Source organism: Coregonus lavaretus, assembly GCF_964263955.1.
Source record: "Coregonus lavaretus genome assembly, contig: HAP1_SCAFFOLD_2331, whole genome shotgun sequence".
In the NCBI taxonomy this organism is placed as follows: domain Eukaryota; kingdom Metazoa; phylum Chordata; class Actinopteri; order Salmoniformes; family Salmonidae; genus Coregonus; species Coregonus lavaretus.
The window spans coordinates 2,329-30,015 of NW_028164655.1; the positions used below are offsets into that span (position 1 = coordinate 2,329).

At 45.1% G+C, this 27,687-nt stretch overlaps 1 protein-coding gene across 1 annotated transcript; it reads left to right on the plus strand.

The window, feature by feature from the left end:
- LOC311116809 (cohesin subunit SA-1) lies at nt 1-27,535 on the plus strand. Its single transcript, XM_084191845.1, has 26 exons — nt 1-146; nt 15,151-15,354; nt 15,551-15,671; nt 15,785-16,034; nt 16,180-16,256; nt 16,498-16,702; nt 17,044-17,195; nt 17,272-17,345; nt 17,426-17,549; nt 17,645-17,823; nt 17,957-18,064; nt 18,164-18,396; nt 18,705-18,991; nt 19,141-19,415; nt 19,547-19,808; nt 20,145-20,319; nt 20,612-20,751; nt 22,625-22,726; nt 22,825-22,973; nt 23,942-24,070; nt 24,154-24,362; nt 25,023-25,200; nt 25,279-25,389; nt 25,512-25,626; nt 25,767-25,847; nt 25,962-27,535. Exons 2-26 carry the CDS (start codon nt 15,326-15,328, stop codon nt 25,983-25,985), a joined length of 3,789 nt encoding a protein of 1,262 aa, XP_084047971.1. The 5' UTR covers nt 1-146; nt 15,151-15,325; the 3' UTR covers nt 25,986-27,535.
- The last annotated feature ends 152 nt before the right edge of the window (nt 27,536-27,687 follow it).

The window sequence follows — 27,687 nt, forward strand, 5'->3', positions numbered from 1 at the left end:
GCAGTTTAGGATTGTTCCTTTCTGTTCCAAGGCGCGGTTCCCGCTTCTCACGACATATTTACAATATTAAAATCTACACACTTTTATCAGATATATCGATTTTTTATTTCGGAAGACAGTAATCGATTGGTCAATGGCCGGTAAAGGTGAGTTTGTTGGTATTTTGGTTGTGTTTTCGGCTTGTGGGAAAAGGGAGACGGGTCTCAGAATCAAAATGGTGGATTCAGAGAGCGAGAGAGAGGGATGGGGAGAGAGGTGGGGGATGGGTGCTGCTCTGCAAGCTAGCGGAGAGAGAACTGGATGTGCTTTCTCTCTTCGGCTAGCTAGCTACATTATCGAGAGCCATTAGCAGGAATGTCTCAACATGTCAGCTTGGAAGAACGCACGAGAGACTTGACCGCTGTGTTTTGCTAGCGTCACTTTTCATCACTCGCCCTTAGTTTTCCCGTTATTAAGGCAATGGGTGTGACTTGTTTTATTGCTCTTGATAGACGGACAGAGATTCAAAGCATCAACACAATGTTGTATGCAGACTCTTATTGTAACGTTAGAGTGCCGCCTGCGCGAGCTAGCTAACTAGCCAGACATATTGCTATTGTTGCTAGCTAACCCTAATTCATTGCATATGTGTAGGGTTTACGGATGATATATTTGGGAGCAATGTAGCGTTAGTGTTCTATCGCTTTAGCTAGGTTGCTGTCACCAGTGTTATTTGACATCCATCCTTGCCAATCTATCACGCGATTCATAGAGATTCTGTAGAATTTTCACCAGTAACATTAGCCTCCTCGTTTTCCCACCCATTGATTTGACATGTTACTTATTGTACCGAAGTTCAACGTTGGCATTCTTGACAAATTGCAATATATTGACTAGTATATTATGTTTTGTAGGTGCATCTAGCTAACCCACTCCGCCCCCTTCTCTGCTAAACGAAATTTAGCGGGGAAGTGTGGAAGGGGGATGGGTTCCAAATCCAACCCTATTTACAGTCCAACCCTGTTGATTTCCATTCTCCCCACTCCAGACCTCACTTTCCCAAGGATCCATTCTAATGTCAGAAGTCAGTTATGGGTTATTGAGGATATCTGTTCACTTATACCATTTCAAATCTACATCTTTCTTTATTAATGAACTAGGAAATCTGGAGTTTGCACCTGCTAGCTAACTTTATCACATATGCTAACTTAAGCCTAACTCTTTGATGTTTGTGTTACACACCCAGAGTATAGAGTCTTGAGTCTGATGTTTAGGGTAAAGGGCTATACAGCCAACCAGCTTGTGTCCTAGGGATCATTCATTGATTGTAAACAGGGTGAAACAAGCTGAGCCATATGACTTTCCACCACCAGATTGAACTAGCAGCCTACCACAGACTATGCAGCCTGGAAAACCAACTGACTGTAAACTACCACTGGTGCTAGAGATAAAATGAAACTTTATTGTCCCACATTCCAATGTTGCTCGTCTCCTTTTGCGTACAGCATACAACATAGACTGGCAATATTTAAAACACCACACACTGCAGGCCAGGATATGATCATCACTTGGCAGGGCTGGTGTTGACACAGCTCTTGGTTGAGTAGTGTGACTTGGTAAGATTTCCAGTGTATGAGTAACCAATTACATAAGGCAAATTAACTTGAAATGGGAAACGTTTCAATGCAATGGGCTATACACTGTACTTCTCTGAGCAGCCTAGTTATTGACTTTGTTGAGTCGGGGGCTGGGCTACAAGTCTACAAACCTAACATTTTAGCAATTACAGCAGAGATGCCCATCTTCTGCAACTGTCTGAAAGTTTATCTCTTCAGACAGCACCTTGCCTCCTCTACCACTCTTACCTATTGGACTTGTATTGCCACCACTTTCACCAGTACTGATTCTGCTCTTGATCATGATGTCGTTGTTTTATGTACTCTAGTTGAATGCACAGATTGTATCATACATGTTCAGCTAAAAAAGGTTGATGTCAAGCCCTGGTTATGTCCATGTGGATAAGACTGTCTGCTAAATTACTACAATTTAAAGTAGCGTCATTTTAGATTTTATTTCATGGTTCTAGAAGAACATGGGAGTAGAAATTCCCTTTCTTAATACCTAAATAATATTATCCAAAAACATCTGTTGGAAATAGGCTAGAGCTGTAGGCTAATAATGTTTTCAATGAATGTGAACCAATCATGAAACAATAGCAAGCTGCTGTTTACACTAAAGTTAGCCGGATGCGCTAGTTGTGGATTAAAAGGCAACGTTAACGCTTTAAACAGCATTATATTGTTTTTCGTATATTTTTATTCCTTTACTACTAATAGTAGCTGCTAATCTGCATATACTTGGTCGCCAAGCTCATAGTCGCCAACCATTAAGTTGCAGAATGTAACCTTGTCTGCGCCACCCATTGAAACTGGATGGTCTCTGGTAGACCATTAGAGGTAGTGACTGGTGTAATCGTGGCATTAGGCTAGGCCACATGTAAGACCTTGAACTAAAAAATTCATTTTCAACTGATTTGAATTTGTTTAGACCAGGGGAAGAGCTAGGTGGGAAGCCTTCCCTACCTCTTCAAAGGCAGGGGAAACACTGGAGTGGCTGTTCTGTAAGGAACGTTGGCGGAAGTTGCCGTCACTCTCTCATTTGAAAACAATGACATCCGGTCATCCTGCTGTTATGTAGCAGACATTATATGAATGCAGCAATATAGGTCAGGCAGATGCATCTTCTGCCATATGGGGTGGAGTCTACACTAAAGCAGGGGTAGGCAACTAGATTCAACCACAGGCCGGTTTTTGTCAGAGCGGATGGTTGAGGGACCGGAACATAATTATAATAATTTGTACACTGGATATTGAGCACAACTAAGCCCAAAAAGTGGTTGTATTTTAAAATTAAAATAATGTAATATCTTGCTTACATTGAGACACGATCACAGATGTCTCTTTTTATTATTCATGGTAATACTTGGGAACACATTTTTAGCTGAATTCCTTTAGATTTTTTTTAAAACTAAAGACTTTGGGGGGGGGGGGGGGGGGGGGTCTGAACACATCCCTCGCGGCCCGGTTTTGGCCATCGGGCCGCCTGTTTCCGACCCCTGCACTAAAGCGTAACGGCTACAGTGTGGGTTAGATGTAAAATCTCTGGCTCAAGCCCTGCTCAGACTACCACTGCCTTTGCCACTGTGTAATGACTAGTGTATTTATAGTAAGTTATTCATTTGTAATAGCTAGTTGGTTTGTGCGGATTAACCCGTTTTGATTTGTAACTGAATGAGTATTTTATAGTCTGGCCAATTACACCATAAATGATACTTTAACGTTGCCATTCCACAGCTCCAGAGTGTTTCCCTTGACTTCAGCAGACTCAGCTTAGACATTGTTATTGAATCCAAGCTGAATCCAGATTTAGCACTGCGTTTGTGAAAGTGTGTGTGTGTGAAGAAAGTAATGATTTCAGTTTTAGGGAATGACCGTTAACAAGCGTGTTCGCAAAAAGAATAATGAGAACATCTTGAAGCTAGCTAAAGCAAATAGTATGTATACAGGGAAGCTGTCAGGACCACTCGCAGGTAAAATAAAAACTTTATAGCTTCAATTGACATTTGAACAATCTGCTGCTATTAGTTAGCTGTCTGGTTGTGTTGCATAGTAAGCTGTGGTGTAGTTAGCAAGCTGGTTGTGGTGTATTTTGCTAGCTGGTTGTTGTGTAGTTGGCTGTGGTGTAGGCCTAGTTTAGCTAGCTGTTTGTGGTGGAATCAGCTAGCTGATGTTTAGCGGGATGGCTAGCTGATGTTTAGCGGGTTGGCTAGCTAATGTTTAGCGGGTTGGCTAGCTGACCTGTAGCATCAGATGGAGGAAAATAAATGTGGGGCTGAAAATGCTTGGTTGATTAATACAATTCCCTGAGACCTAGTAGACTGGTGTACTTGTTGGCTACTTGGTTCAACACCCAGTTGGTTGTACTAGTGTAACATTAACTGTATGTATCTAAAGGCATTGAAAGCACACAGTCAAGCATGTTTCAGCACGGCAGCATCGCATTGCATCTAAAGCTAACATGATGCTGCTAATATTTCTCCAACCGATGCTTGGCTGATTGTTTTTATAGCACAGTATTCTCCAACACTACTGCTGCTGGTGACAAACTTAATGTAGCCCTACCCTCGGGGGATCAATAAAGTACATTTATACACACATTTTACATAGTTGTCTGCCTAACCTATATCATGCTCCTGAGATTTTCTGGTGGAGAAAGCCTGCTCACACTTAGATTAAGTGTGTGTGTGTGTGTGTGTGTGTGTTGTCCACTTCATCTGCCCTCATAGTCTCATGTAGGATTAAGGGTTTCCCTGTAGCACAGTAGATTAAATAACCCTTCTAACCCCAGATTACCCCATTACCAGTGTATCAGCAGTGGTCTGGTAAACTACACTCATGCATGATGAACATTGCCTGTTTGGGACCTTAAGACTAATGTTAAGATGTTTAGACTTTAGCTCAATGGGCTAATGCAGTCTTGAGTTGAGATGAAGAGAGGTCAGGCCCTAGGTTCTATATTTGGACAGTCACACCAGCACATTGACAACCTGGAAATGTAACTTTCCCCCAGTAGCATCTCAAGGTAATCCAAACACCTTTGGCCAAACAAACATCTAGCTTATAAACAAGTGCAGCAGAACATTACAGACTGGACCTTTAGCCGTATGTAGGCTGCCTTCATGACCGGGCTGCAGAGAGTTCAGCCCTGGTGGATATGCAGTGCTCTTGAACCCACAGTCTTTAACACACACACCGATTCTGCTAGTCACAGTAATGGGTTCTCTGTAGTGAAATGATAACGTTCTGGTGCCTCTTATGTCATTAGGATATAATAGCCTCAGCTGGAGAAATCAAAGTGTGTGTGTGTGTGTGTGGGGGGGGGGGGGGAATAGCAACAGACCGTGAATGTGGGCCAAGGTGAGAGAGACAGAAAGATGAGAGACAAACTAATGAGTCTCTCTCTCCCAGCTCCCCCCCAGCCCTTCTCGCCTCCTCCTCTGCTCCCGCTGCTCTCCCTCTGTGCTCTCGTTCTCTCCTCCATTTCACTCTCCCTCCCTCCCTCGCTCTCTCTGCGTCTCCATTTTGCGATAGCTGCAGTGAGCCAGGCGGCCATTGCAGAGAGAATCTTCTTTCTTTCCCTTTTTTCTTTCTTTCTCTTGAGATAAAAAAAAGACATATTTATTTAGGCCAAAGCCTACACTAGAGCTCTGTAAAACCACTGTATTACTGTAGAGCCTACACTAGAGCTCTGTAAAACCACTGTATTACTGTAGAGCCTACACTAGAGCTCTGTAAAACCACTGTATTACTGTAGAGCCTACACTAGAGCTCTGTAAAACCACTGTATTACTGTAGAGCCTACACTAGAGCTCTGTAAAACCACTGTATTACTGTAGAGCCTACACTAGAGCTCTGTAAAACCACTGTATTACTGTAGAGCCTACACTAGAGCTCTGTAAAACCACTGTATTACTGTAGAGGCTACACTAGAGCTCTGTAAAACCACTGTATTACTGTAGAGCCTACACTAGAGCTCTGTAAAACCACTGTATTACTGTAGAGGCTACACTAGAGCTCTGTAAAACCACTGTATTACTGTAGAGGCTACACTAGAGCTCTGTAAAACCACTGTATTACTGTAGAGGCTACACTAGAGCTCTGTAAAACCACTGTATTACTGTAGAGCCTACACTAGAGCTCTGTAAAACCACTGTATTACTGTAGCGGCTACACTAGAGCTCTGTAAAACCACTGTATTACTGTAGAGCCTACACTAGAGCTCTGTAAAACCACTGTATTACTGTAGCGGCTACAGCCCAAAGCCTACACTAAAACTCTGTAAAACCACTGTATTACTGTAGAGGCACTCTATATTATAGAGACCATGATACTGCATTATTAACTGAGCCTCCACTACAGATACCTTAGAGCAGGCCAGGGGAGCACCACTCATTTGTCAAGGGGGCATGAGTTTATTGACATGATTCAAGGGACCAGAGAATGAAAATTAGGAAGGTACTTTGTTATGGCTAATGGGCTGGAGACAGTGAGGAGACATGTTATTCCCTTATTACATTTTACATTTGAGTCATTTCGCAGATGCTCTTATCCAGAGCGACTTACAGGAGAAATTAGGGTTAAGTGCCTTGCTCAAGGGAACTTCGACAGATTTTTCACATACACACACATTCACTACAATATCTACTATGCTGATGTTTAAAGACTCATTCCATGTGGGATTGGCAGAGAGAAAGAGATAGAGAAGAGTAGGAGAGGGAAAAGATGGAGGAATGGGGAGTGAGTGAAAGAGAAATAGGTTGTGTGTGAGACACTTAATCCCATCATGTCGGAAGTTTACATACACCTTACCCAAATCCATTTAAACTCAGTTTTTCCACAATTACTGACATTTAATCCTAGTAAAAATTCCCTGTTTTAGGTCAGTTAGGATCACCACTTCATTTTTAAGAATGTGAAATGTCGGAATAATAGTAGAGAGAATGATTTATTTCAGCTTTAATTTCTTTCATCACATTCCCAGTGGGTCAGAAGTTTACATACACTCAATTAGTATTTGGTAGCATTGCCTTTAAATTGTTTAACTTGGGTCAAATGTTTCGGGTAGCCTTCCACAAGCTTCCCACAATAAGTTGGGTGAATTCTGGCTCATTCCTCCTGACAGAGCTGGTGTAACTGAGTCAGGTTTGTAGGCCTCCTTGCTCGCACAAGCTTTTTCAGTTCTGCCCACACATTTTCTATAGGCTTGAGGTCAGGGCTTTGTGATGGCCACTCCAATACCTTGATTTTGTTGTCCTTAAGCCATTTTGCCACAACTTTGAAAGTATGCTTGGGGTCATTGTCCATTTGGAAGACCCATTTGCGTCCAAGCTTTAACTTCCTGACTGATGTCTTGAGATGTTGCTGTAATATATCCACATAATTTTCCTTCCTCATGATGCCATCTATTTTGTGAAGTGCACCAGTCCCTCCTGCAGCAAAGCACCCCCACAGCATGATGCTGCCACCCCCGTGCTTCACGGTTGGGATGGTGTTCTTCGGCTTGCAAGCAACCCCCCTTTTCCTCCAAATATAATGATGGGCATTATGGCCAAACAGTTCTATTTTTGTTTCATCAGACCAGAGGACATTTCTCCAAAAAGTACGATCTTTGTCCCCATGTGCAGTTGCAAACCATAGTCTGGCTTTTTTATGGCGGTTTTGGAACAGTGGCTTCTTCCTTGCTGAGTGGCCTTTCAGGTTATGTCGATATAGGACTCGTTTTACTGTGTATATAGATACTTTTGTACCTGTTTCCTCCAGCATCTTCACAAGGTCCTTTGCTGTTGTTCTGGGATTGATTTGCACTTTTCGCACCAAAGTACGTTCATCTCTAGGAGACAGAACACATCTCCTTCCTGAGCGGTATGACGGCTGCGTGGTCCCATGGTGTTTATACTTGTGTACTATTTTTTGTACAGATGAACGTGGTACCTTCAGGTGTTTGGAAATTGCTCCCAAGGTTGAACCAGACTTGTGGAGGTCTACAAATTTTTTTCTGAGGTCTTGGCTGATTTCTTTTCATTTTCCCATGATGTCAAGCATAGAGGCACTGAGTTTGAAGGTAGGCCTTGAAATACATCCAGTGTGTACACCTCCAATTTACTCAAATTATGTCAATTAGCCTATAGTCCCGTGTAGCTCAGTTGGTAGAGCATGGCGTTTGCAACGCCAGGGTTGTGGGTTCGATTCCCACGGGGGGCCAGTATGAAAATGTATGCACTCACTAACTGTAAGTCGCTCTGGATAAGAGCGTCTGCTAAATTGCTAAAATGTAAATGTAAATCAGTAGCTTCTAAAGCCATGACATCATTTTCTGGAATTTTCCAAGAAGTTTAAAGGCACAGTCAACTTAGTGTATGTAAACTTCTGACCCACTGGAATTGTGATTATAAGGGAAATCATCTGTAGTCTGTAAACAATTTTTGGAAAAATGACTTGTGTCATGCACAAAGTAGATGTCCTAACCGACTTGCCAAAACTATAGTTTGTTAAGAAGAAATTTGTGGAGTGGTTGAAAAACAAGTTTTAATGACTCCAACCTAAGTGTATGTAAACTTCCTACTTCAACTGTATGTGTGTGTATATATAAACTCAGCAAAATAAAAACGCCCTCTCACTATCAACTGCGTTTTTTTCAGCAAACTTAACATGTGTAAATATTTGTATGAACATAACAAGATTCAACAACTGAGACACAAACTGAACAAGTTCCACAGACATGTGACCAACAGAAATGGAATAATGTGTCCCTGAACAAAGGGGGGGTCAAAATCAAAAGTAACAGTCAGTATCTGGTGTGGCATCTCCTCCTCATGGACTGCACCAGATTTGCCAGTTCTTGCTGTGAGATGTTACCCCACTCTCCCACCAAGGCACCTGCAAGTTCCCGGACATTTCTGGGGGGAATTGCCCTAGCCTTCCGATCCAACAGGTCCCAGACATGCTCAATGGGATTGAGATCCGGGCTCTTCGCTGGCCATGGCAGAACACTGACATTCCTGTCTTGCAGGAAATCACGCACAGAACGAGCAGTATGGCTGGTGGCATTGTCATGCTGGAGGGTCATGTCAGGATGAGCCTGCAGGAAGGGTACCACATGAGGGAGGAGAATGTCTTCCCTGTAACACACAGCGTTGAGATTGCCTGCAATGACGACAAGCTCAGTCCGATGATGCTATGACACACCGCCCCAGACCATGACGGACCCTCCACCTGCAAATTGATCCCGCTCCAGAGTACAGGCCTCAGTGTAACGCTCATTCCTTCGACAATAAACGCTATTCCGACCATCACCCCTGGTGAGACAAAACCGCGACTCGTCAGTGAAAAGCACTTTTTGCCAGTCCTGTCTGGTCCAGCGACGGTGGGTTTGTGCCCATAGGCAACGTTGTTGCCGGTGATGTCTGGTGAGGACCTGCCTTACAACAGGCCTACATGCCCTCAGTCCAGCCTCTCTCAGCCTGTTGCTGACAGTCTGATCACTGATGGAGGGATTGTGCGTTCCTGGTGTAACTCGGGCAGTTGTTGTTGCCATCCTGTACCTGTCCCGCAGGTGTGATGTTCGGATGTACCGATCCTGTGCAGGTGTTGTTACACGTGGTCTGCCACTGTGAGGACGATCAGCTGTCCGTCCTGTCTCCCTGTAGCACTGTCTTAGGCGTCTCACAGTACGGACATTGCAATTTATTGACTTGGCCACATCTGCAGTCCTCATGCCTCCTTGCAGCATGCCTAAGGCACGTTCATGCAGATGAGCAGGGACCCTGGGCATCTATCATTTGGTGTTTTTCAGAGTCAGTAGAAAGGCCTCTTTAGTGTCCTAAGTTTTCATAACAGTGACCTTAATTGTCTACCGTCTGTAAGCTGTTAGTGTCTTAACGACCGTTCCACAGGTGCATGTACGTTAATTGTTTATGGTTCATTGAACAAGCATGGGAAACAGTGTTTAAACCCTTTACAATTAAGATCTGTGAAGTTATTTTGATTTTTACGAATTATCTTTGAAAGACAGGGTCCTGAAAAAGGGACGTTTCTTTTTTTGCTGAGTTTATATATATATACACAGTGCCTTCAGAAAGTAATCACACCCCTTGACTTTTTCCACATCTAGTTGGTACAGCCTGAATTTAAAATCAATTAAATTTATATTTTGTCATTGGCCTACACACAATACCCCATAATGTCAAAGTGGAATTATATTTTTAGAAATGTTTACTAATTAATTAAAAATGAAAAGCTGAAATGTCTTGAGTCAATAAGGATTCAACCCCTTTGTTATGGCAAGCCTAAATAAGTTCAGGAGTGCAAATTTGCTTAACCCTTTGAGCATGGTGAAGTTATTAATTCCACTTTGGATGGTGTATCAATACACAGAGTCACAACAAAGATACAGGCGGTCTTCCTAACTCAGTTGCCGGAGAGGAAGGAAACCACTCAGGGATTTCACCATGAGGCCAATGGTGACTTTATAACCGTTACAGAGTTTAATGGCTGTGATAGGAGAAATCTGAGCATGGATCAACAACCTTGTAGTTATTCCACAATACTAACCTAATTGACAGTGTGAAAAGAAGGAAGCCTGTACAGAATAAAATTATTCCAAAACATGCTTCCTGTTTGCAACAAGGCACTAAAATAATACTGCAAAAAATGTGGCAAAGCAATTCACTTTTTGTCCTGAATACAAAGTGTTGTGTTTGGGGCAAATACAACACATTACTGAGTACCACTCTCCATATTGTCAAGCATAGTGGAGGCTGCATCATGTTATGGGTATGCTTGTCATCGTTAAGGACTGGGGAGTTATTCAGGATAAAAAATAAATGGAATGGAGCCAAGCACAGGCAAAATCGTACATGAAAACCTGGTTCAGTCTGCTTTCCACCAGACACTGGGAGATGAATTCACCTTTCAGCAGGACAATAACCTAACACACAAGGCCAAATCTACACTGGAGTTGCTTACCAAGAAGACAGTGAATGTTCCTGAGTGGCCGAGTTACAGTTTTGACTTAAATCTACTTGACAATCTATGTCAAGACCTCAAAATTGTTTGACAGAGCTTGAAGAATTTTGAAAAGAATAATGGGCAAATGTTGCTCAATACAGGTGTGGAAAGCTCTTAGAGACTTACCCAGAAAGATGCACAGCTGTAATGGCTGCCAAAGGTGCTTCTACAAAGTATTGACTCAGGGGTGTGAATACTTATGTAAATGCGATATTTCTGTATTTAGTTTTCAATTACTTTGCAAAAAATTATAGAAACATGTTTCACTATGGGGTATTACATTTACATTACATTTTAGTCATTTAGCAGACGCTCTTATCCAGAGCGACTTACAGTTAGTGAGTGCATACATTATTTTTATATACTGGCCCCCCGTGGGAATCGAACCCACAACCCTGGCGTTGCAAACGCCATGCTCTACCAACTGAGCTACATCCCTGCCGGCCATTCCCTCCCCTATCCTGGACGACGCTGGGCCAATTGTGCGCCGCCCCATGGGTCTCCCGGTCGCGGCTGGCTACGACAGAGCCTGGATACGAACCAGGATCTCTAGTGGCACAGCTAGCACTGCGATGCAGTGCCTTAGATGGGTGAAAAAACAACTTTTAATCAATTTTTAATTCAGGCTGTAACACAACAAAATGTGGAATAAGTCAAGGGGTATGACTACTTTCTGAAGGCACTGTATCTGTTTGGGATTTTTGCGGTCAAATTATTTATAACTATGTTCTGGCCCCCCGACCATCCGCTCAAGGAAAACTCGGCCCATGGCTGAATGTAACTGGGGACCCCTGCCTTAGAAGGTGTGTGTCTGCTTCTCCTGGCCTTCCTTGTATGACTGGGTTAGGATAGTTCTATATCTCTCATTTACCTGCATGGGGCTGCTACTGGCCGCCTCCTTTTCCTATCAGTTCTTAATTTATTCTCACTCTTCTCAGGCTCTCTGTTGATCGGTATAATTTGATCCTCCTTTCTATTTGTCATTCCCCTTAGGTGAAAACTCTTGTTATTATACCACTGAAGGATGCTATGGTCTCTCTGTCTTTCTCTCTCCCATGCCAGGCTTGTTGGCTCTCATATAGAACCTCAGGGATAAGAACCCCACAGTGGTCAGTGTTCAACTGAATGGGCAGTATTGAAATGAGACATAAGTAAATAGCTGGAGCGGTCAGTGTCATCCGAGTCCTAGTCGTAGCTAGTGTAGCGTGGTGTTAGTACCACGACTGAGTCCTCTGGTCTCTCTCTGCCCTCATTTCTCTGCAGTCTACAACTGTTTTAGATCAGAGGACAATTACACGGCAAAAATTCCTCATCCAAATGACATGATATTATGTTTCAGAAAAATATATAATCATGTCCTTTTTTACTAGTAGGCCTAGATGTCTTTGTCCAGATTGAATGGGCCAGTAATTGCAGGCAGCAGTGCTGTAGAGAGCTGTCTTTTAATATGCTATTTCTCTCTTTCTCACCTCCGTCTAGTTGCCGTTGGAAACACCTGGGGTGTTTCGGACAGGATTATTTTCTTATGAGTGATGCTCTTTAGAGTGCAGAAGCTTTAATCGTGGGTCTGCTCGCAGCAGCAAGGGAGAAACTGAGATTTCTGCATTGTTCCTCTGAGGATGTGTGTGTTTTGATCTCTAAGAAGAAGAGTACCTGTTCAAATGCATTATTGATGTAGGCAACACCTTTTCTCTCACTATCACATGGAGCTGTCTGTGAGTGAAGCTTCATGCTCTGCCAAATGAAAGGATATTTGACAGTAGACTACTGTCCTCCTCCTCCCAAGAGATGTGTTTTCCTCATCTTCAGTGCTGCTGTTAGTTCCCACAGCTTTGTTGGACAGAGGCAGCCTAGCGGCAGGTCTCTCTTTCCTTGTTCCCATTATGACAGCATTCTCATGGCCGACTTTATTCAGGTGAAATATGATTGTATAATGTAGGTGATTGTCATAAGGATAATGTGTTATTATCTGACAGGTCATCATAGTTGAAAGCAGTGGAGATTCTGAACAACTGCAGTGAAGGGACTTCTAACGGATCCCCAGAGATCACAATGGATCTCTTCATCTCTTTTGTGCCATCTTACCCCCTGTCCCTCTCCCCCTCCTCTTTCCCCAATCTCCCCCTTCCATCACTCTCTCTCCCCCTCCCCACCCGGTCCCTTCTCTCTGTGCTCAGCTCACTGCTCAGCCAATCAAATCAGTTGGGGGGGGGGGGGGCTTATGACCCACAAGGGTTGCCATGGTAATGCCTGCCTGCCTCCCGGAGTACATGTCATGCATGTTAAGTGGCTTACACACACACACACACACACACATAGTTATATGTGTGTTCGGTCAGACCACAGATGATAAAATATGAGCACTGGATAACTGTCTCTGTAACCTGTTATACAAGCCCTTGCGGCCTGCCTCCAGGTTTGTGTGTGTGATCTCTCACATTGATTCTAAGCAGGATTAGCCTATTATAGCAGAGGAAGCTCTGGTTATTCTGTGTAGTATGACACACACATTCCTGTTGCCACAGCACCACCTGGAATGTCAGGGTGAGGGCTTCAGAGTGCTCTGAGCAGTACAATCACACAATTCCACTCTCTCTGTCTCTCCTTGTGGAGCTGCTCTGCTCAGTGACGAAGGGACACACACACACCGACCTCTCACCCAGGCAGCTCCCAAAGCAGTCAGAGCCCAGTAACTGGAAAACAGAGACCACAGGTGTACGTGTGTGTTGGCTGCTCTCTTTTTAACAGGGAACAGACACTCCCTCCAGGCTTCGTTGTGTGAGACGGAGAGAGAGAGAGATCTATGTTAATTAAGGAGTAGTAGTAGTATTCAGTTGATGGTCAATAACAACTCTGGCAGACACCCATCTCTGGCCTTCTGCCAAGGTGATACACAGCACAGCTTTCAAATACTGTCTGAACCCAGTCACACAGATTTTCACTGTTGCTTTAGCCTTCTTTCTCCAGAGAGAGAGAATATAGAATTGGGGAGGGATGGAAGGAAGGAAGGAGAGGGACAGATGAGAAGGAGAGCACATTTCAGCCAACAGTGGGAGCGTAGTGATCCTTGGAGAGATGTTGCTAGAAGTGTGGTGGTGGTAGGGGGTTGTACTACATAATGACAGTAGCTGATGGTTTTCACAGATCTTCACAACCCACAACCTTTTATTAGTTAAAACCTCAAAATGTGTACCAATGTTATTGGGTAAAAAATAAACGGACATCTTCTACCTACAAGTCCAATCAACAATTTACTTTAATCGATAAAATAAATCAATAAATGATCATATGTATATTATTATATAGCGGTACAAACTAGCTATATTTTGTAAATTATCTCAAACATCAAATACATTGTTAGACTATAAACAAGAGTAGATAGACCTAGCTATAGCTGAGATAAAGCTGAGAATCCATCATCTCTTCCCTCTCAGTACTTCTCTGTGTGCCCTGCTGTGTGTGACAGACAGACAGACAGAGGGGTAAGTGTGTGCAATGTGCATGTGTTGGTAACAGACTCTCTCGGCTGGTGTGCTCAAGCTCTCACCAGTTTCTCTGTGTGTGAGAACATTTAAATACAGTCTCTCCTAGCCTGCCCCCTACTGTTGTTTAAGGCCAGTCTCAGCCACACACACACACTCACACACACACTCACCCTCCATAATACTCCCTAGACACACTCAACTAAGAGACAAAACACTACATAAACTCACGTTTAACTTATTGAGAGGTTAGAGGATTTTTCAAATAATTAAAACCTTGTTAAAGCCGTATAAAGTGTGTTTATGTTGGTGGAGGTGAGAGGACTTTGTGGATCATACTGCCACTGGTGGCTGAAGAAGGGTACTGCATCCACTCATAATATATATTTACTACACTAGGCCTTATATTTAGTAATGACTGTTATTTTGTATAAATAGGGTCAGACAAGCAACCTGACTAGGACAAACTTTGAATCTTACTTATAGCCTATAGAAGGAGCCCTAGAGTTTTCCTGACCTTGCAACCATGAAAAACTCTGGGGTCTGACCAGGAAAAAATGATTGTCCCTTTTCATAAAGGATCAGATTTGACAGCAAAACATTCTGGGTTTGTTATGGGATTCGTTGTGAAGATTTTTTTCAAGATACTTTTTCTTCACTTTAAAAGTTGAACTCATGTTGTTTGAAATGATTATAATTTGTAATGTTGTGGTTGAAATGATTAAATGTAATTGAATTGGTTAGAATGTTGTTGAAATGATTAGACCTCTTTCGGGTTTGCACACTCTTGACACGCCCCCTCTAGACTTTACTGTTGCACTTCCTAAAGTGGCCAGTTGGTGTCTCCCTTTCAACTCTTTCTCCTCTCCTCTACCTGCTTTCTTTCTCTCCTCCTCCCTCCCTTCTATCTCTCCTCTACTACTCACTCTTTCTCCTTTCTCTCCTTTTTTCTTTCTCGTTTTTAAGTTGCATAAATGTTGAGAATATTCCCAACTAAATCACCAGGCATTTGTGACAAATGACTAAACTGTGTGTCTCTCCTCTCCCTCTCTCTCTCTCTCTAGGGGCTGGTGTGTTGTGAGAGCTGTGTCCCCAGTGTTGAGTGAACCCCCCCCCACACACACACACACACACACGTGCGCACGGCTGACCCGCACCCGAGCCACACCCCTCCCTCCAGCAGACCACATACACACATCCTTTCCTGAGGACACATATCCCTCCCCTGCAGCAGTCAGGATGATCACCTCTGAGCTGCCTGTCCTACAGTGAGTCTTTACCTGTTGCTTCGTCAACCAAAGCCTCATTAAGAGTTCACAACACATCACAACACACCCCTGATGCGGTAATTAGTCGAACGTAGGTGTGTGTGTAATGTATGTTGTGACCGCTGAGTGTGGGTAGAATTATGTATGTGTATCCCTCTCGGTATAAGTATATTGTGTGTGTGTGTGTGTGTTGCAGGGACTCGTCCAACGAGAGCGGAGCGGCAGACACAGTGAGTCTGAGTATGAGTGTGAGTGAGCTGGAGGACCCGACAGACACTAAAGGCAAGAAGAAGAGAGGGAGGCCTGGGAGACCACCGGTAAGAACACCTTTCTATGGGTGCGTGTGTACGAGGGAGTGAATGTGTCCGATTCCATCTCTGTACATAGTTTCTTCCTGTATATCCGAACCCTTTGCTCCGCCCCCTTTTAGGCAGCCAATAAGAAGCCTCGGAAGTCCCCAGCGGAGAAGGCTACAGGCGGTGCTAAAGGGAGGAAGGCCAATGGGGTCCCTCAGACCAACGGAGAGGGAGGAGACCCCGTCACTCTGTTTGAGGTGGTCAGAATGGGGAAGAGTGCCATGCAGTCTGTGGTAGATGACTGGATAGAGTCATACAAGCAGGACCGAGACATCGCTTTACTGGACCTCATCAACTTCTTCATCCAGTGTTCTGGCTGCAAAGGTGTTACTCATAGTCTACTGTTAGTTAACATACTGCTATCTACACACGAGCCAATATTCTGATTCTATAGGCCTAATTTCGAGGTTGAATGGTTGTATTGTGGTTGTTAAAAGGTTGTATTGTGGCTATGTGTAACCCTCTTCAGGCACAGTGCGCATCGAGATGTTCCGGAACATGCAGAACGCTGAGATCATCAGGAAGATGACGGAGGAGTTTGACGAGGTAATACATCGACGCTGTCATTGGTCGGATGAGTGGATGGTGGGAGGGAGGGAGGGAGGGATAGGTGGGGGGATATAGACTGATGTATGTATTGACGTATTGATGTATTGACCCTAAGGACAGTGTGACTGCTGATATAAAAAGGGCTTTATAAATACATCTGAATTGACTGACTACTCTCTCTATGCCCTCACCCCGGTAATAGATAAACATATTGATCATGTCTGTCTGTGGTCTACAGGACAGTGGGGACTACCCTCTCACCATGCCCGGGCCGCTGTGGAAGAAGTTCCGCTACAACTTCTGTGAGTTCATCTGCGTATTGATACGTCAGTGCCAGTACAGCATCATCTATGATGAGTACCTCATGGACACGGTCATATCCCTCCTCACGGGACTATCTGACTCGCAGGTCAGAGCCTTCAGACACACCAGCACACTGGCAGGTAAGAGACTCCCTTTCCCTCTCTCTTTTTGTCCCCTCCCTATCTTTCTCTCTCTCTCTCTCTCTCTCTCTCTCTTTCTGTCTCCTCTCTCTCTCTCTCTCTCTCTCTTTCTGTCTCCTCTCTCTCTCTCTTTCTGTCTCCTCTCTCTATCTTTCTGTCTCATGTCTCTCTCTCTCGCTCTCGCTCTCTCTGAAAGAACTGGAGACCAGTGTCATTGCTCTGTGTAGATTACAAGATCTATCTAAAAGTCTCTGGAATATATATTTTTGGTTCTTGAAGATCAGTTTTATTGTGGCCCTGTCTCTCTCTCTTTTCATCTCTCACTCTCCCTCTCCCTCCAGCAATGAAGTTGATGACAGCGTTGGTTAATGTAGCGTTGAACCTCAGTATCCACCAGGACAACACCCAGAGACAATATGAGGCTGAGAGGAACAAGATGGCCGGAAAACGAGCCAATGAGAAGCTAGAGCTGCTGTTGCAGAAGAGGAAGGAGGTACGTGATTGGTCTGCTGGTGGTTGGACACACACACACACACACACTGACCTAACTATGTTGTTTCCCCCAACAGCTCCAAGAGAACCAGGATGAGATTGAGAACATGATGAACTCCATCTTTAAAGGAATCTTCGTCCACCGCTACAGGTACACACACACACACACACACACAGTAATGAAAGTAGTGATGATGGTGATGATGTTAAAGGTATTGGTGTGTGTTTCAGGGATGCTATAGCTGAGATCAGAGCTATCTGTATTGAGGAGATTGGAGTTTGGATGAAGATGTACTCTGACGCCTTCCTCAACGACAGCTACCTGAAATATGTAGGATGGACCCTACATGACCGGGTAGACGCACACACACACACACACACACACACACACACACACACAGGGGCATGCATGTATACACTTACACTCTTTCTCTCTCTCTCTCTCTGTAGCAAGGTGAGGTACGTCTGAAGTGCCTGAAGGCTCTCCAGAACCTCTACACCAACAGAGAGCTGTTTCCTAAACTGGAGCTGTTCACCAACCGCTTCAAGGACCGCATCGTGTCCATGACTCTGGATAAGGAGTATGACGTGGCTGTGGAGGCTATTAGACTGATCACACTCATCCTGCAGTACGTATCAACACACAGACACACACGTTTGCCTTTACACACATACTCCTATAATGGGACCCTGTGTGTTTATTGTAATGGTTTGTGATTGGCTGCGGTGTTTAATGTAACTGTTTGTGATTGGTTGTTCTAGGGGCAGTGAGGATGCGTTGTCCAATGAGGACTGCGAGAATGTCTACCACCTGGTTTACTCCGCCCACAGACCTGTCGCCGTGGCAGCAGGAGAGTTTCTGCACAGGAAGTGAGTCTGTCTGAGTGTTGGAACCCAACCGATAAATCCATTCAGCAATATTATTGGCTGATATTGACCTTTTCCAGCAACATTCCACTTTGTGTGCAGGTTGTTCAGCAGACATGACCCCCAGGCGGAGGAGGAGTTGGCTAAGAGGAGAGGGAGGAGCAGCGCCAACGGAAACCTCCTCCGCATGCTGGTACTCTTCTTCTTAGAGAGTGAGCTCCATGAACATGCAGCCTATCTGGTGGACTCTCTGTGGGAGAGTTCTCAGGAGCTGCTGAAGGACTGGGAGTGTATGACTGAATTACTGCTGGAGGAGCCTGTACAAGGAGAGGAGGGTAAGACACATACATCTCTAGAGTTTTACCATAACTCAGTGGTTAATTGTTTTTATCACGATATCTGTTTATATCACGATATTTGTTTATATCACGGTATTTTTTTAGATCACGGTATCTGTTTATATCAGGATATTTGTTTATATCACGGTATTTGTTTATATCACGATATCTGTTTATATCAGGATATTTGTTTATATCACGATATTTGTTTATATCACGATATCTGTTTATCACAATATCTGTTTTTAAAGAGTTGATTGACGATCAGACAGTGACCTCTCTCCCTTTCCTCGCTCTCATCACAGTGCTGTCAGACAGACAGGAGAGCTCCCTGATAGAGTTGATGGTGTGTACCATCCGGCAGGCAGCGGAGGCTCACCCACCCGTCGGCAGGGGCACTGGGAAACGTGTTCTCACGGCGAAGGAGAGGAAGACTCAGATAGACGACAAGAACAAACTGACAGAACACTTCATCATGGCCCTGCCCATGCTCCTGTCCAAGTACCAGGCCGACTCTGAGAAGGTGGCTAACCTGCTACAGATCCCTATGTTCTTTGATCTGGACGTGTACAGCGCCGGGCGTATGGAGAAGGTAGGAGTGTGTGTGAGACAGAACGGTGTGTGTGTGTGTTCATGCTTGGTTTTGTGTGTGTGAGAGGCCTAGTTGACGTTTCCGTGTGTGAAGTTTTCTTTATGGGTGACTTTATGTACTGTAGTTACTGACCTCCCTCCTTCTCCCAGCATCTAGATGCCTTACTGAAGCAGATCCGCCTGGTGGTAGAGAAACACATCGAGACAGACGTCCTGGAGGCCTGCAGTAAGACCTACAGCATCCTGTGTTCTGAAGAGTACACCATCATGAACAGAGTGGACATCGCCCGCTCACAACTCATAGACGAGATGACGGACCGATTCACACACTCTGTAGAAGACCTGCTGCAAGAGGCAGAGGAGGCTGATGATGACGACATCTACAACGTTCTGTCGACCCTCAAGAGACTCACAGCCTTCCACAAGTAAGACCATCCTTCCTCTCTTTCTCCCACTGTCTCATTTCAGACTCCCTCTCTCCATCCCTCTCAGTAAGTCTTGAAGATACAGGTCCTCCCTGGACTCTGACTGTCATGCTCTGTGTGTGTGTTCCCAGTGCCCATGACCTGACGCGGTGGGACCTGTTTGGAAGCTGCTACAGGCTGCTGAAGGCTGGTATCGAGCAGGGGGCCATGCCTGAGCAGATTGCTGTCCAGGCACTACAGTGTTCACACTACTCCATACTGTGGCAGCTGGTCAAAATCACAGAGGGAGCTCCTAGTAAAGATGACCTGGTGGCTCTGAGGAGAGTGGTGAAGTCCTTCCTGGCTGTCTGTCAGCAGTGTCTGTCCAACGTCAACACACCTGTCAAAGAACAGGTACAAACCAGTTTACACCTGTTGGACCAGCCTTAATCGAGTTCAATAAACCAGTCTCACTCCAGTTACACCTGACTAATCTTACTCCAGTTTAAACTGATGATGAGGGCAGTGTGTGTCCTCCCTGCTACACCAGTCTCAAACCTGTTCAACCAGTCTTTTTCAAGTTTAGTAAACCAGTCTCAAACCAGTTTAAACTCCAGTTTACACCTCTTCGACTAGTCTCACTACAGTTTAAACTGATGATGGTAGTGATGATGGTGATGTTAATAATAATGATGATGATGATGATGGAGAAAGGTGTTAATGATAGTGTGTTCTCTCCCTGTACAACAGGCCTTCATGTTGTTGTGTGACCTGCTGATGATCTTCAGTCACCAGTTGGTCTCTGGGGGCAGAGAGGGACTGGAGGCCCTAGTGTTCAACCCAGACAGCACCTTACAGAATGAGCTGCTCACCTTCATCCTGGACCACGTCTTCATAGACCAGGATGATGAGAACCAGAGCATGGGTTAGAGCTACACAGACACACACACACACACACACACACACACACACACACACACACACAGGGTCGCCGTCAATAATGGCTGACCCTGGCCGTGGCCCCACTCTGAGGGTGTCTCGGGGAGTGGGATATGCATAAAACACATTTCCAATTCACACCACACACTTGTACATGTGTGAAATAGGACAATTGTAAGCACCCACCTAAATATTATTATTATTACACACACACAAATGTGTGCACACACGCATATACTACACACACAGACCACTAAGTGTGTATATTCTGTCTCCAGAAGGTGATGAGGAGGATGAAGCCAATAAGATAGAAGCTCTCCACAAGAGGAGAAACCTTCTAGCAGCCTTCAGCAAACTCATCATCTATGACATCGTGGACATGCCCGCTGCCGCAGACATCTTCAAACATTACATGAAGGTACTAAACTGTGTGTCACCAGTCTATTTGAAAGTGAAATGTGTCGTGACGTGACTTGCATTAATGCGATGACTGTTATTTATCGAATCAACTAACTGTTTAACTGTCATGTAACAATTGACTCATTAGGAATTTGGGGCACCACGGAAGAAGTTGTTTTACCATCTCCCAAATTAAACTCTTAGAAGATATATATATATGGTATATGGTATATATCGATAAAAGGTAATCTATTAAATCATTACCTCATCAGTCTCATTCTGAACGTCGCATAATCCTTGGCCAGCCGGCAGGGATGTAGCTCAGTTGACAGAGCATGGCGTTTGCAACGGCAGGGTTGTGGGTTTGATTCCCACAGGGGGTATGATTTTTTTATTTTTTATTAATTAACTGTAAGTCGCTCTGGATAAGAGCGTCTGCTAAATGACTAAAATGTAAATGTAAAATGGATATATTTACGCGTAGCTGTCCTTGATCGTCGTCTCTCTGTTGAACCACTTTCTCAAAAAGGGTTTGAGTGTCCTGTCCCACTTCGGTGAGACTCTGCTTGTCTTCAAGTGGAGTGTTTGTTAGATAGATACTTCAGATGTACCAACGGTTGTCGGAAGATGGGATTGTCCTTCCCAACTCGTGTCTTTAGTGAAAGTTCTAGTACTTTACATGTACAGCTGCAGACTGATATGATAAGGTCTAGTGTGTGGTTGTAGATGTTGAGTTTCACCATTTCAAACGTATGGACTACCGTCTCACGTTTTCTGGTCTGTAGAGTGTCAACCATTTTAAGCCGTGTAGCTTCCTGGTCTGTAGAGTGTCAACCATTTTAAGCCGTGTAGCTTCCTGGTCTGTAGAGTGTCAACCATTTTAAGCCATGAAGCCACCGCTCCACGCTTCCTGGTCTGTAGAGATTCAACCATTTGTAACGCGAGCTCGCGCTTCACGTCGGCTGGTCTTTCTCATTCAAAGTTCTAACCATTTTAAACGTGCAGTCGCCACTCCGCGCTTCCTGGTCTAAAGGCTTTTTATGCACTCTGGGTAAAAGGGGCATTCCATCGTGATGACACGATCTCTGATTTCCACTTGGGCGTGGTTACTGACTGGCAAAAGTTTATATGAAAAACAATTCTCATTTAGAAGGCTAAAATCACATTGCTATCTTCACAGACGTATTCTCATACTTAATCATATATTTTATACAACATTTAGATGCAAACCTGATAACTGAAATGTGTACACTTTCAGAGATACAGTTATTTAGTAATATCATCGTTAATGACATCACAAAACAATAAACAATATGACATGATTATTCTTTAGATCCCCACCAACCATTCCAAACATTTGGATCTCAACAACAATGTTCCAATGTCAAATATTTTGGAGAAAAAGGTTTTGGTGGCAAAAGTCTCTCTATAACAAAGAGATTTCAGTCTTACTATACTAGAGAACCAGAGGGAGAGTTTCTGCAAACTATTTATGACCGGCTGTTAAGTCATAAAACCGGCCCAACACACCCCCCCCCCCTCTCCACTCCTGTGGGAGAGGGGGGGGGGTCTGGCTATCTGTCAGCCATTTGCCAAGCTGATCTGGCACCTTTGATCCTCACCAAGGAGAGAGTCATGACAAATGAAAATGACAATTGTTGTTTCCGTCCCTGATCCCTGTATGCTTTCATTTCATGTCTGATAGTCACACGTCGTCATGCTTGCCTCCTGTATCCTCAACCAAATATTTGACTGGTTTCTCTCTCTCTCTCTCTCTCTCTCTCTGTCTCTGTCTCTGTCTCTCTCTCTCTCTCTCTCTCTCTCTCTCTCTGTCTCTGTCTCTGTCTCTGTCTCTCTCTGTCTCTGTCTCTGTCTCTCTCTGCTGTCTCCAGTATTATAATGACTATGGTGACATCATCAAGGAGACTCTCAGTAAGACCAGACAGAGTGATAAGATCCTCTGTGCCAAGACCCTCATCCTCAGTCTGCAACAGGTACACACACACCCGCACCACACACACCTACCCGCACCACACACACACTGACACACACTCCCGCACCACACACTCACTATTCACTGTCTGTGTTGTAGCTGTTCAACGAACTTCTTCAGGACCAGGGTCCTACTCTGGACAGAACGTCGTCTCACGTCAGCGGCATTAAGGAGTTGGCCCGACGCTTCGCCCTCACCTTCGGCCTGGACCAGATCAAAACCAGAGAGGCTGTCGCTACACTGCACAAGTAACACCCAACACACACACATGCTGTTAGAAACACCCAACACACACACATGCTGTTAGAAACACCCAACACACACACAGGCTGTTAGAAACACCCAACACACACAGGCTGTTAGAAACACCCAACACACACACGGTCTGTTAGAAACACCCAACACACACACGGTCTGTTAGAAACACCCAACACACACACAGGCTGTTAGAAACACCCAACACACACACGGTCTGTTAGAAACACCCAACACACAGGCTGTTAGAAAGATGATCAACTCATTGTTTTCTCTGGTTTTATTATTTAACCTCCAAGAATTGACCCAGTTTCATCATCTGAGTGCCCTGTTACAATTGCTCCTCCGAGCTTATGGTGTCTCTCTCTTCCTCTCTCCCCCCTCCGCCCTCTTCTCTCTCTTCCTCTCTCTTCCTCTCTCCCCCCTCCGCCCTCTTCTCTCTCTTCCTCTCTCCCCCCTCCACCCTCTTCTCTCTCTTCCTCTCTCCCCCCTCCGCCCTCTTCTCTCTCTTCCGCTCTCCCCCCTCCGCCCTCTTCTCTCTCTTCCTCTCTCCCCCCTCCGCCCTCTTCTCTCTCTTCCTCTCTCCGCCCTCTTCTCTCTCTTGCTCTCTCCCCCCTGCGCCCTCTTCTCCCTCTTCCTCTCTCACCCCTCCCCCCTCATCTCACTCTTCCTCTCACCTCTCTCCCCCCTCGTCTCTCTTCCTCTCACTTCTCCCCCCTCGTCTCTCTTCCTCTCTCCCCCTCGTCTCTTTTCCTCTCACCTCTCCCCCCTCGTCTCTCTTCCTCTCTCCTCCCTCGTCTCTCTCTTCCTCTCACCTCTCTCCCCCCCTCGTCTCGCTCTTCCTCTCACCTCTCTCCCCCCCTCGTCTCGCTCTTCCTCTCACCTCTCTCCCCCCCTCGTCTCGCTCTTCCTCTCACCTCTCTCCCCCCTCGTCTCTCTCTCCCCCCTCCGCCCTCCACAGGGATGGTATAGAGTTTGCCTTTAAGTACCAGAATCCTCATGGTGCAGAGTTCCCTCCTCCTAACCTGGCCTTCCTAGAGGTCCTCTCAGAGTTCTCCTCCAAACTGCTGCGACAGGACAAGAAGACTGTGTAAGTACCTACCCTGTGTGTGTGTCAAATTATTATGGCACAATAAGTAGACTGTGTGTAACCCCTCTCTCTCCTCCCCCCAGTCACTCGTATCTGGAGAAGTTTATGTCAGAGTCGATGTCGGAGCGTCGTGAGGACGTGTGGCTGCCGTTAATCTCCTACCGGAACAGTCTGCTAACAGGAGGTGAGGATGGGGACCGGCTGTCGGTAACGTCAGGCGCCAGCAGCAAGACCAGCTCCATCCGCAGCAAGAAGGGACGGACGCCAGTACACAAGAGTAAACGCATCGAGGGTGGGTCTATCTCACACACACACACAGAGATACACACACAGAGACATACACTCAAGTGTACAAAACATTAAGAACACCTTCCTAATATTGAGTTGCACCCCCCCCACACTTTTACCCTCAGAACAGCCTCAGTTTGTCAGGGCATGGACTCTACAAGGTGTCGAAAGTGTTCCACAGGGATGCTGGCCCGTGTTGACTCCAATGCTTCCCACAGTTGTCAAGTTGGCTGGATGTCCTTTGGTTGGTGGACCATTCTTGATACACACAGGAAACTGTTGAGTGTGAAAAACCCAGCAGCGTTCCAGTTCTTGACACAAACCGGTGTGCCTGGCACCTACTACCATACCCCGTTCAAAGGCACTTACATATTTTGTCTTGCCCATTCACCCTCTGAATAGCACACATACACAATCCAAGTCTCAATTGTCTCAAATCCTTCTTTAACCTGTCTCCTTCCCTTCATCTACACGGATTGAAGTGGATTTAACAAGTGACATCAATAAGGGATCATAGCTTTCACCTGGATTTACCGGGTCAGTCTGTCAAGGAAAGAGCAGGTGTTCCTAATGTTTTCTACACTCAGTGTATAAATACAAGCACCTACAGATGTTGCTAAAATGTGTCTGTGTTTTTCACCATCTGTCTCTGTGGGTCCACTAGAGGAGAGTAGTGTGGAGGCCTCGTGGCTGCGTGGTAATGACAGCCTCCAGACACCGGGTGCGCTAGCCACTCCTCAGCTCACCTCCACCGTCCTCAGAGAAAACCCACGGCAGGCGGCGGACACACACCTACCTGACCCCGACTCTGAACCTGGCTCAGAGAACGACTATGTACACAAGTAAGTGTGTGTTTGTGTGTACGCACGTGCACTGTGTGTCTGTGTGTGTGTAAGTGTGTGTAACCCTCTCCTCTGCAGTCCCCAGATGCAGATGTCTTGGCTAGGCCAACAGAAGATGGAGGACAGTAGAAAGGATAGAACAGCCATGAACTACATGAAGGCCCGCAACCAGACTGTCAGACAAACTGTGTACGTGTTAATGTGTGTCTAGTGTGTGTGTGTGTGTGTGTGTGTGTGTGTGTGTGTGTGTGTATGTGTGTGTGTTTACTGACCCCCCCCCCCCCCACCTCTCTCTCTATCTCTCTCTATAGTCGTGGTCTGATGGAGGATGACGCGGAGCCAATCTTTGAGGACGTCATGATGTCATCGCGAGGTCAACTGGAGGACATGAACGAGGAGTTCGAAGACACCATGGTCATCGACCTGGTCAGTGACGTCACTTCCTGTCGCTGTGACATCACTTCCTGTCTATCGTGTTTGATTCTGTCGTTTCGATCGTCGATTCTGTTGTGTAATTCGTCCAGTCTATCGCTTCATATGTTCATTCTCGTGTTCTGTCGTTCCAGCCTCCCTCCAGGAACAGGCGTGAGAGGGCGGAGCTCAGACCAGACTTCTTCGACTCAGCAGCCATGATCGAGGACGAGTCGGTAAGGAGAACACACACATTCAGCCTTGCAGTGGTTAACTAGTGTATCACCCTAAGACATCTAAAACGTGATCCAATCTGTCATTAACAACATCCCTTGTCTCCGTTATCCCAGGGTTTCACCATGCCCATGTTCTGATCCAGTGTTCCGAGACCTTCCTGAAAGGGGGAGGGGCCTTCGACAGGATGAGCTGTCAATCAAACATCAGACTGTCAGAACTTATATCACACACACTCAAACACCCAGATGAACTCTGACCAGCCAGTTGACAGCTTTGTGTGTGTGTGTGGAGTGGATCCCAGTGAAGGATGTGGATCTGTTGGGATCTACCCTGAAGCTCCAGGGATCCACTCACTGGTCGGCCGAAGGATCCCGCTCAACCCTGAGAATATCGGACAGAATATCGTACAGAGTATCTATCGTACATAGAGAAGATCTTTTATCGTTCAGTGGACGTGTGGGTGTGTTGGCTACAAACCGGACAGAATATCGGACAAAATATTGTTCCACATTTCTTTAAAAATATTGTAAACTTTCGTCCCTTCCTGTTGGTTCCCACTGACTTGTTTTAACTTCCTGTTATTGTTAGCGTTGTTAGCGTTCTGGCTAATCTCACCGCTAGCTCTGTGGTACTCATGGCCCTGTGCTCCCGGCTATACAGTCCCCCCTTCCACACAGTTGTATGGTTGTTTCGTTCCACTTCCGATGTCATGTACAGTCCTCCCACCCCCCCCCAGATGGAACTTGATATTAAATGTGATAAATCTTTACTCTTTTATTTGTTAGCTTTACTCTCACTCCTGTCTCGTCTATCTTTACTCTCTCTTCCCCTTCGATAGTGTTGAGAATATCCTGTATTTTGTTTTATTGGCAAATGCACCAAACAGCAACCAATGTGGCCAGAACTAGAAGAGTTCTCATTGGCCATACAAGAGGCTGTGACGTCATAGCCAAATCCCAAGCCCCTCCCCCTCAGAGCTCCAGACAAACACACCCACGGTGGAATCGCGGCTTTTTAAAAACATAATAAATAAATATATTTTGAATTTCAGTAGCTTTAGTACAAAGTTTTAAATCAAGTGAGTTTTTAGTTTTTATGTCCAATATTTGTTTGTACAGTTATCTTTCTGAAAACGTATCTTGTTTGTTGCCAAACGGTTGCCTAAATGCTTATATCTGATGAGTCCCTACTGCTCAGGCTGTTGCCATGGATACCCAGCCTGTTAAGCGCCATATAAGGGTGTGTCCAGTGCGACTGTAGATGTTGTGTAGACTCTCAATAGTCTAAAGTGACTTCCTCTCCTTCATCCTGCACTGATGAGGAATAACTGGACAGGTAACAGCTAATATCCAGTAGCCTTCTACCATATTCATTTCACCTGTCCTCTCTTTTCAGATCAGTGCATATGAAGGTGGAGGAGACCAGCAAAGAGTGCCCCTCTAGTCTTAAGATGAGGCTGTAGTTACACACAACACCGTCACTACAAGTTGATTGGTTGGCTTATCACTTTGACCCACCCCTCTTCTTCTTCTACTGGCTGGTTTGGCTGCCCTTCTGTAAATATCAGAGATGATTGGTTCTTTCTGTAGCGATGGCATCACGTGCCCTTTAACCTTCTAAAATACTGTTTTTGTTTTCTGTGATCTTATTGAAAATCTTTTTTAAATAAATAAAATCTGTAATCTATTTCTGGATTGTGTGTGTGTTGCTGGATTGGACTCGTTCTAAAAGTAGACTCCATATGTACACTACCGTTCAAAAGTTTGGGGTCACTTAGAAATGTCCTTGTTTTTGAAAGAAACGTTTTTGTCCATTAGAATAACATCAAATTTATCAGAA

Excerpts from the sequence above, each read along its gene's own strand:
- LOC311116809 (XM_084191845.1), top strand. The coding sequence starts at position 15,326 with ATGATCACCTCTGAGCTGCCTGTCCTACA. Across the intron at positions 15,355-15,550 it reads TCTGAGCTGCCTGTCCTACA|GGACTCGTCCAACGAGAGCG; the intron begins GTGAGTCTTTAC and ends TGTGTGTTGCAG. Across the intron at positions 17,196-17,271 it reads TGTTGCAGAAGAGGAAGGAG|CTCCAAGAGAACCAGGATGA; the intron begins GTACGTGATTGG and ends TTCCCCCAACAG.